The 10,000-nt window shown below is 39.2% G+C and overlaps 4 protein-coding genes across 4 annotated transcripts in view; 2 read left to right on the forward strand and 2 right to left on the reverse strand.

The window, feature by feature from the left end:
* LOC125048007 (crustacyanin-A2 subunit-like) overlaps positions 1–506 on the reverse strand; it is an 818-nt gene extending 312 nt beyond the window's left edge. Inside the window, exons 1-2 of the mRNA XM_047646581.1 lie at positions 380–506; positions 60–276 (exon numbers count right to left, since the gene is read on the reverse strand). Of these exons, the coding sequence (XP_047502537.1) occupies positions 60–276; positions 380–502 (340 nt within the window). The 5' untranslated portion in view covers positions 503–506. The remainder of the gene's footprint in view (positions 1–59; positions 277–379) is intronic.
* A 375-nt stretch (positions 507–881) lies between these two features.
* LOC125048024 (crustacyanin-C1 subunit-like) lies at positions 882–1,817 on the forward strand. The gene is made up of 4 exons (XM_047646609.1): positions 882–1,019; positions 1,132–1,216; positions 1,340–1,462; positions 1,570–1,817. Exons 1-4 carry the CDS (start codon positions 882–884, stop codon positions 1,815–1,817), a joined length of 594 nt encoding a protein of 197 aa, XP_047502565.1.
* Positions 1,818–7,678: 5,861 nt separating this feature from the next.
* Positions 7,679–8,634, reverse strand: LOC125048041 (crustacyanin-A2 subunit-like). The gene is made up of 3 exons (XM_047646664.1): positions 8,490–8,634; positions 8,183–8,399; positions 7,679–7,918 (listed from the first exon to the last, which is right to left on the reverse strand). The coding sequence occupies exons 1-3, from the start codon at positions 8,610–8,612 to the stop codon at positions 7,686–7,688; spliced, it is 573 nt and encodes a 190-aa protein (XP_047502620.1). The 5' UTR covers positions 8,613–8,634; the 3' UTR covers positions 7,679–7,685.
* Positions 8,635–9,005: 371 nt separating this feature from the next.
* Positions 9,006–9,938, forward strand: LOC125048026 (crustacyanin-C1 subunit-like). Its single transcript, XM_047646612.1, has 4 exons — positions 9,006–9,143; positions 9,256–9,340; positions 9,461–9,583; positions 9,691–9,938. The coding sequence occupies exons 1-4, from the start codon at positions 9,006–9,008 to the stop codon at positions 9,936–9,938; spliced, it is 594 nt and encodes a 197-aa protein (XP_047502568.1).
* The last annotated feature ends 62 nt before the right edge of the window (positions 9,939–10,000 follow it).

Consider the following 10,000-nt stretch of genomic DNA (forward strand, 5'->3'; position numbering starts at 1 on the left):
ATGCTCAGTTTATCCAACAGTGTCACAAAGAATCACTTTTAGTCACACGACAGACTTACAGGATGGGAAGTCAACGAGCATGTGTGCAGCTGGGAAGTCCTTGGTCGGGTAGATCTTGCCCAGCATCCTGAGGTAGTCGTTGGAAGGGCTAAAGCCAGCTGTGGTGACTTGGAATCCGTTGTCCAAGGCTGCGTACTCGAAGTTGGAGTGGATGCAGCGAGTGAAGGGTTGGTAAGGGTTGTCGATGATGGAGGTCTGATACCACCGGCCAGAATACTGTTGGGAAGTGCACATACTCGTCAGACATTGCATTTGAACATGTTAACTATGGAGAGGTGTAGAGTTCCGAATGAGGAAGTGTAAATGATCAGAGCTTTACCATGCGAAGGTCGAAGTTGTCTTGGATGGCCACATTTGCACATTTCCCGGGGACCAGGAACTCGGGAATGGCGTCAGCCGAGACCACAGCCACAAGGAGAGCAGAAATGAGTACGGTCAGCATGGTGGCCTTGTGCTTGTCTTGCCTTCGAATGCTAAGGGCTTGGCTTTTATGCGCGAATGGTGGCGGAATGATGGGGGCGTTTGAAGGGGCGGGGCTTACGAAGCTCCTCCTAGTGCCACTGTTTCTTTTTGTCAATAAATAAACATTTTATTTGTTGTTTTTTATGATCCTAAAGTCTTTTCATCCTTAGAACATTGCCGTGTGTTATATCGAAAGAGGGAAAAGGGTAATTAAGGAAAGGTAGATCAGTTTTTGCTAACTATACGAAGGAAATGGGAGGGAAAGAGGCGGTCGCTGCTGGACATCCCCCTCCAGGGAGCCTCGTGCTACAAAAGCAGAAGGAAGCACCACGGAGCAGCACAAGAGAATCCCTGGCAACATGAAGAGCTCACTCCTAGTCCTTGCTCTCGTAGCAGTGGTCGCTGCCGATAAAATCCCCGACTTCGTCGTTCCGGGAAAGTGTCCTGCGCTGGACAGGAAGGTCCTCTTCGACGCGCAGAAGCCCAACTACCCGAAGGTGCGTTGCCTTGGCGGGAGTCATGCGGGCGTGGAGAGCTCGCTCATGGATCTCTGACGTAATTTCTTGACTGATACTGTCGCTCATTGATCTCTTCTTATTTCTATTTCAGTTTGCTGGAGTGTGGTATGAAATCGCGCTGACAAAGAACCCCTACCAGCTGCTTCAGCAGTGCGTGCGCAACGAATATTCTTTCGGTGAGTAACTTACGTAACAGAAGAAACTGTCATCAACTTAGAATTTTAATTATTGATCGAATGGCATTTTACTTAATATCATGGCTACATTTCGTGTAAACGAATGAGAAAATGTCTTTCCAGATGGCACGAAATTCGCCGCCAAGTCCACCGGCATCAACGCCGAAGGGAGCCTCATGCGGCGCAACGGACAGATCGCGCCGATGCCTCTGGGAGAACCCAACCTCTCCATCGACTACGAGGGATGTGAGTATTTCGAAAGCGCACTTTCGTTACGCATGGATGCTCTCTGTTTGTTAAACAACTGAGCTGCTTGTTGACGGGCTGATGACGCCTGATTCTTCTATCCACAGCCTTCATGGCGCCCTACGTGATCCTGGACACGGACTACGACAACTTCGCTTGCATTCACTCCTGCGTGGACGTCAGTCAAGGCTACTTCGCGGACTTCGCCTTCATCTTCTCCCGCGCCCCAAGCATGTCGGACAAGCACCTGAAGCGCTGCGAAGCCGCCTTCAGGAACATCGGTCTCGACACCTCCCGCTTCGTCAAGACCGTCCAGGGATCCTCATGCCCCTACGAGACTCAGCAAGCTCTCTGAGTGGTTTCCTAAGAGATGCAATGACAGACGCCTAGCAATGAGCCGGAGAATTTGGTAATCAAGATCGTATAAAAGCTTTATATTGTAATCACATGGTACCACTAGATACAATAAAACTAAAAGAAACGAAATATCGCATTTAATATATAAAATCATAACCCAAAATAAACAAACAAATATATTACTCAAGTCCTGTTACTGCTAACCATCCCTTCTAAAGAGCATTAACTGAAGGAATGGCTGAGGAAAAACACATTTCATCTGGAGACCATTTTGCATTTCTCTTTCCTCAGAGTTACCTTTCGCTTAGACTGAATGTAGAACAGCGGACCGAAAACCTTTCCAGGCTGGATTCCTATCCCCCCCCCCCCACCTCCCCTTCATACGCACATGGGGAGATATCCTTTTTTATATCGTTAGGCTTCAAACTAAAACAAAAGCAAAAACAAAAAATTCATAAAAATAAACATAAAGATGTATATCACAAATAAAACCTCAGATCTATCCTCTATAAACTGTACCTTCACCTTCACCATATTCTATCCTTCAGATTTTTAGAAAATATATATATATTTATGTATATAAATGAATATATATACATATTTAATATATATACATATATATATTACACACGTACATGGACACACACACACACACATATGTCATATTAAAAGAAGTTAAATGAACATATATATATATACATATATATTCATATATATATGTGTGTGTGTGTTAGTGCGCATATATATATATATATATATATATATATATATATGTATGTATATATATATATGCATGTATATATATGTATGTATATGCATACACACTGTATATATATGTGTATGTATATGTATATATGCATACACATACACATAAATTCATATGCATGTACACGCGCACGTACACAAACACACACACACCACACAGACACACGCATACAGACACACACACATACGTACACACTCACACATATATATATGTATATATATATATATATATATATATATATACGTATATATGTACACGTACAAATACATATATATATGTATATACGTACGCACACACATACACACACACTCACATATATATATATATATGTGTGTGTGTGTGTGTGTGTGTGTTTGTGTGCGTATGTATATGTATATATGTATTTGGACAGTATATATATACGTATATATATATATACATGTGTGTGTGTCTGCACGTACACACAAACACACACACAAACACATATATATATTTATATATATATATGTGTGTGCGTATGTATATGCATATATGTATATGTATATACACGCATACATGTATATGTATGCGTGTATATACACATATATATACACGCATACATATACAAGTACATATACATATATACATATACATACGCGCACACACACACACACACATATATATGCGTGTGTGTGTGTGTGTGTGTGTGTGTGTGCATAAATATAAATATTTATATATAAATACACACACACACATATTTATATATATATATATATGTATATATATGTATATGTTTATATATATATATATATATATATATATATAATTTATATATACATGTATATATATGTATATATGTGTGTGTGTGTGTGTGTGTGTGTACATATACATATATGAATATACACACACACGCACACATATATATACATATTTATACATATATATGTATATATGTATATATATATATGTATAAGTATATATATGTATATGTATATATATATATTTATATGTATATATATATATGTATATGTATATATATGTATTTGTATATGCATACATATATATATATGCATATATGCATACATATATATACATAATATATATACATAATACACACACACACATATATATATATAAATGTGTATATATATATATATGTATATATATATATGTGTGTGTGTGTGTGTGTGAGTGCATATTTATACATATTTATATATATATATATATATATATATATATATACATATGTGTGTGTATGTATATGCATATATATGTATATATATGTATATGCATATAAATATATATATATATATATATATATATATATATATATATGTGTGTGTGTGTGTGTGTGTCTGTGTGTGTGTCTGTGTGCATATATATGTGTATGTATATATATATATATATATATGTGTGTGTGTGTGTGTGTGTGTATGCATGCACACACACACACACACACACAAATACACACAGACACACACACACATATATTAATATATATATATATATATATATATATATATATATATATATATACGTATTTATATACATGTACATATACATACATACATACATATACATAAGCACACGCACACACATACACATATATATATATGTGTGTGTGTGCATATATATATATATATATATATATATATATATATATACATATGTTTGTGTGTGTGTGTGTATGCATATATATGTATATGCATATATATATATATGTATATATGTATATATGTATATGCATATATATTTATATAATATACATATATATGTGTGTGTGTGTTTATATTTATATATATACATATACATACATATAAATATATATATATATATATATATATATATGTTTATGTATATATACATATATATGTGTGTGTATGAGTGCACTAACACATACACTGTAAAGGGATTATATAACATATTTACCATTTTTGTGTAAATTATTTGTTAACTGCTATATCGGGTTTATAGTATCCCGATTTTTAAAATACTTTTAAATATTGGTAAATATTTATACAGAGTGAAGTGTACATCTACAAGTATTATTTTTGTTTAATAGTAAGTTTCCTCATATCCCCTTAGTGTAATGCGCATGTGCGTAGGTGTGCCTCACCTGGGTTTACTCTAGCATGTAATCGGTCACTTTGCCATACCACTTGTTCGTGTGAACACTGTGACCCTCGCCTCGTGAGTAGGAAAATCTTTTGAGTACGCTGATTCGTATAGCGTGGTATATCGTTGGTACTTTTATTCATTTTATTTACATTCATTTCTTGTTTTCAGTATTTGTTTTATGTACTTAACGAAGTTGCTGACGCCAGGCGCCACGATACTGTGATTCGCGTGCCCCCGAGATTAATCGGAGCAGCGTCAAGCTTGAACAAGCCCTGTGACACCTGGGCCGTTTGATACGCTTGCTGGGACGTGGATATATACCTATTTTCTTGTTTAACAATTGTAAATATATATGGTGATGGTTATGACATCTTTTAATACCCCCTTTTAATGAAAGTGAAAACATAATTAAGTGATGTGATTGATTCTATGACGAAATACACCAGTGAAAGCAAAAGATCCTTTACATACACACACACACATATACAAATATATACATATATATATACGTATATATATATATATGAACTTATACATATATACATATACATAAGCACACACACACACACATATATATATGTGTGTGTGTGTGTGTGTGTGTGTGTGTGTGTGTGTGTGTGTGTGCATGTGTATATATATGTATATATATGTATAATATATATGTATATATATGTGTATATATATATGTATATATATGTATATATATGTATATGCATATATGTGTGTGTGCGTGTGTTTATATATATATACTTATACATATATATATATGTGTGTATGTTTATATACACACACACACACCCACACACACACACATATATGTGTGTGTGTGTGTGTGTGTGTGAAAGGAGAAAATACTCTACCGTGTTGATACTATGGTATAAAAACCCACAATGTAAAACTTTCAATAAATCTAGTTTTACATTGTGGGTTTTTATACCATGTATATGTATATATATATATATATATATATATATATACATATATATATATACATATATGTGTGTTTGTGTGAATATGTCTTTGTGTAGAATAAAGTATGAATGTATAATAAGCGCTTACTAACGAAAACCTGCCCTGGCATGCGGAAATCCCCGAGGTATACCTTTTCTAATGAAAGATAAACCAATGTACCTCTAAGTGCGACTGATGCCAAAGATCTTTTTAAATATTTGTCAAACTCGTTAAGTCACACTTGCTGGTCAGTCATCTTGTCCACCTGTATTTGAGCAGCGGAAGTTATAGCAGACACTTTGTCCTTCAGGAAAACAGGGACAAACATAGGCACAAGTCACGCTTACTGGCCAGTCATCTTGACTACTTGTATATGAACAGCGGATACTTTGTCCTTCAGAAAAAAAACAGGGATGAAAATAGTCTTGACTTTAATGTTTATGTTTATATACACATATATGATACATATACTGAACACACACACACATATATACCAATATATATAGACATATTGTGTATATATATGTGAAGGCGGCTAATTCCATTTAATGGCTGGCCTGGGCCCTTGACCAGTCCTTGTACCTTCTCTGTGGTTCACCTTTTACTTAAAGCTCATTTGTTCACTTGCGGGAGATAATGGAAACTCCAGAACATTTTTACCAATCTATTAAGACCAAATATACCCATATGCAATCCTATTCTAAATAGCGTGACCAACACAACACTCACAACATATAAATGATGGTATAGTATACAGCGGCCGGCAGACAGATAGGTGCATACAGATAGACAGTGGCCAGCGAGCAAAAAACAGCCAGCCAGCAGGCAAGGCAGCGGCCAGCAGGCAAGGCAGCGGCCAGCAGGCAAGGCAGCGGCCAGCAGGCAAGGCAGCGGCCAGCAGGCAAGGCAGCGGCCAGCAGGCAAGGCAACGGCACGCAGGCATGGCAGCCTGTCTCTGCATAACTAATCCCCGTGTACAATCTCATAAGACATCGCTTTTGGGATGTCACTTCCCATCACCTTACATCAGTTTATTTTACTTCACTTCACTTAAACGGCCATTAACATGAAATAACATCCTTGCCGAGGCTCAGTTTTCTCACAGCACAATAGCCCCTCGGGTGGGCACACAAATCACGTCTCTTCTGCCCGGGGGCTAGAATCAGGATGTGTGTTTTCAGGGACCCCCCCCCCCCCCCCTGACTATTACTGATTTATTTATTTTTCCACCTTTGTGTGTTTCGTATTTCATATTTCCATCGCCTTATTACTATATCGCTTATTTACTCTGTATCATTCTTGTGTTGGTCAGTATGAATCATTACATATAAAAAATACCATTTGCTAATACAGAGCACTTAAATGTTAAATTGATAATGAAGGATAAATAATAACATATAGTGAGGCAATCCTTATAAGAGTTAGCAAAATTAAATCTCCGTCAGTTTAGATTTCATTCATACGGGATTCATTCATACGGGACTCACGCACACTCCGACTCATCCGCTCATCCATACGGGCGCTTTTCCTTTGCGCTCTACGTTCTCTCATATCTTGCGCTCTTCAAATCTACTCTCTTATATATATATATATATATACATTCATAAATATATGAATCTAAATACATATATTACACACATACATATACACATATATACACACATACATACATATATCTAATGCATACATACACACGCATATATAAATAAATAGATATGGATATATGTACACATATTTGTATACATATATACATATATATGTATATGTATGCATAGGTGTGTATATATCTATATATACGTATAAACGTATGCATGTATGTGTGTGCGTGTGTGGAGTGCACGCGATTGTTTTTTTGTTTTTGTTTTTTCATAAAAGCATTTCCTGTTAAAGTTCTTTACTTGGATCAAATTTATTCCAATCATATGTATCGCAGCTAAACTTTTGTAAACAAAGAGGACACTGTTGATTTAATGTTTTATTTTTGCATACAGCTATCTATGTTTTGCATACATTGTTCTTAGTAAAAAATCATGCCCCTTGATTCAAAGTCACGAGCTAAAGAAAAACGTTTGTTCAGGCCCTGTAGACGCATTCCGCCGTGTGGGGGACTGGCTTGAACGCAGAAACGTCGACTCCGTTGGCGCTGAACACGGCTGCGCACCTCTCAGTCGCCGGCCCGGAGGTCTGCGGAGTGCGGGAGTAGACGAAGCCAAACTCAGCCTTGTAATTGTTGAAGGCGATGCAGGAGTACACACAGGAGTAGGTGTGGTAGTCGGTGGCGACCACTTGGAAGGGAGCGGCGAAAGCTGTCGGAAAGGGACGTGTAAGATTATCAAAAGTTCAGGGAATATAAACATACATATACATACACATATGTATGTACATATGTTTGCGTCTCAGTGTATACATACATATAAAGCACAGTAAGCCATGGCTGCGTTTTATATGTAATACATTTAGGAACTTCCTATTTTCGTTTTATCCTATATATATACACATTCATATATGTATGCACAGAACTCTGAAAGAGTTCTTTGCAGTAAACACGCGTTGAGATTACGGAGCCTTACTAGTCGGGAAGTCAACGAGCATGTGTGCAGCTGGGAAGTCCTTGGTCGGGTAGATCTTGCCCAGCATCCTGAGGTAGTCGTTGGAAGGGCTAAAGCCAGCTGTGGTGACTTGGAATCCGTTGTCCAAGGCTGCGTACTCGAAGTTGGAGTGGATGCAGCGAGTGAAGGGTTGGTAAGGGTTGTCGATGATGGAGGTCTGATACCACCGGCCAGAATACTGTTGGGAAGTGCACATACTCGTAAGACATGTTAACTATGGAGAGGTGTAGAGTTCCGAAAGAGGAAGTGTAAATGATCAGAGCTTTACCATGCGAAGGTCGAAGTTGTCTTGGATGGCCACATTTGCACATTTCCCGGGGACCAGGAACTCGGGAATGGCGTCAGCCGAGACCACAGCCACAAGGAGAGCAGAAATGAGTACGGTCAGCATGGTGGCCTTCTGCTTGTCTTGCTTTGACGACAACTAGCTAAGGAATGCTAAGGGCTTGGCTTTTATGCGCGAATGGCGGCGGAATGATGGGGGCGTTTGGAGGGGCGGGGCTTACGAAGCTCCTCCTAGCCACTGTTTCTTTTTGTCAATAAATAAACATTTTCTTTGTTGTTTTTTATGATCCTAAAGTCTTTTCATCCTTAGAACATTGCCGTGTGTTATATCGAAAGAGGGAAAAGGGTTATTAAGAAAAGGTAGATCAGTTTTTGCTAACTATACGAAGGAAATGGGAGGGAAAGAGGCGGTCGCTGCTGGACATCCCCCTCCAGGGAGCCTCGTGCTACAAAAGCAGAAGGAAGCACCACGGAGCAGCACAAGAGAATCCCTGGCAATATGAAGAGCTCACTCCTAGTCCTTGCTCTCGTAGCAGTGGTCGCTGCCGATAAAATCCCCGACTTCGTCGTTCCGGGAAAGTGTCCTGCGCTGGACAGGAAGGTCCTCTTCGACGCGCAGAAGCCCAACTACCCGAAGGTGCGTTGCCTTGGCGGGAGTCATGCGGGCGTGGAGAGCTCGCTCATGGATCTCTGACGTCATTTCTTGACTGATACTGTCGCTCATTGATCTCTTCTTATTTCTATTTCAGTTTGCTGGAGTGTGGTATGAAATCGCGCTGACAAAGAACCCCTACCAGCTGCTTCAGCAGTGCGTGCGCAACGAATATTCTTTCGGTAAGTAACCTACGTAACAGAAGAAACTGTCAACTAAGAACTTTAATGATTGATCGACTGACATTTCACTTAATATCATGGCTACATTTCGTGTAAACGAATGAGAAAATGTCTTTCCAGATGGCACGAAATTCGCCGCCAAGTCCACCGGCATCAACGCCGAAGGGAGCCTCATGCGGCGCAACGGACAGATCGCGCCGATGCCTCTGGGAGAACCCAACCTCTCCATCGACTACGAGGGATGTGAGTATTTCGAAAGCGCACTTTCGTTACGCATGGATGCTCTCTGTTTGTTAAACAACTGAGCTGCTTGTTGACGGGCTGATGACGCCTGATTCTTCTATCCACAGCCTTCATGGCGCCCTACGTGATCCTGGACACGGACTACGACAACTTCGCTTGCATTCACTCCTGCGTGGACGTCAGTCAAGGCTACTTCGCGGACTTCGCCTTCATCTTCTCCCGCGCCCCAAGCATGTCGGACAAGCACCTGAAGCGCTGCGAAGCCGCCTTCAGGAACATCGGTCTCGACACCTCCCGCTTCGTCAAGACCGTCCAGGGATCCTCATGCCCCTACGAGACTCAGCAAGCTCTCTGAGTGGTTTCTTGCGAGATGCAATGACAGACGCCTAGCAATGAGCCGGAGAATTTGGTAATCAA

Source organism: Penaeus chinensis, chromosome 42 (genome assembly GCF_019202785.1).
Source record: "Penaeus chinensis breed Huanghai No. 1 chromosome 42, ASM1920278v2, whole genome shotgun sequence".
NCBI classification, from domain to species: Eukaryota; Metazoa; Arthropoda; class Malacostraca; order Decapoda; family Penaeidae; genus Penaeus; species Penaeus chinensis.

Bases quoted from the DNA above. Each gene is read 5' to 3' on its own strand.
- LOC125048024 (XM_047646609.1), top strand. From the start codon at position 882: ATGAAGAGCTCACTCCTAGTCCTTGCTCTCGTAGCAGTGGTCGCTGCC. The intron at 1,020-1,131 runs GTGCGTTGCCTT...TTTCTATTTCAG, and splicing joins AGAAGCCCAACTACCCGAAG to TTTGCTGGAGTGTGGTATGA. The intron at 1,463-1,569 runs GTGAGTATTTCG...TTCTATCCACAG, and splicing joins CTCCATCGACTACGAGGGAT to CCTTCATGGCGCCCTACGTG.
- LOC125048041 (XM_047646664.1), bottom strand. From the start codon at position 8,612: ATGCTGACCGTACTCATTTCTGCTCTCCTTGTGGCTGTGGTCTCGGCT. The intron at 8,400-8,489 runs GTAAAGCTCTGA...ACTTCCCAACAG, and splicing joins ACAACTTCGACCTTCGCATG to TATTCTGGCCGGTGGTATCA. The intron at 7,919-8,182 runs GTAAGGCTCCGT...CCTTTCCGACAG, and splicing joins GCTCGTTGACTTCCCGACTA to CTTTCGCCGCTCCCTTCCAA.
- LOC125048026 (XM_047646612.1), top strand. From the start codon at position 9,006: ATGAAGAGCTCACTCCTAGTCCTTGCTCTCGTAGCAGTGGTCGCTGCC. The intron at 9,341-9,460 runs GTAAGTAACCTA...ATGTCTTTCCAG, and splicing joins GCGCAACGAATATTCTTTCG to ATGGCACGAAATTCGCCGCC. The intron at 9,584-9,690 runs GTGAGTATTTCG...TTCTATCCACAG, and splicing joins CTCCATCGACTACGAGGGAT to CCTTCATGGCGCCCTACGTG.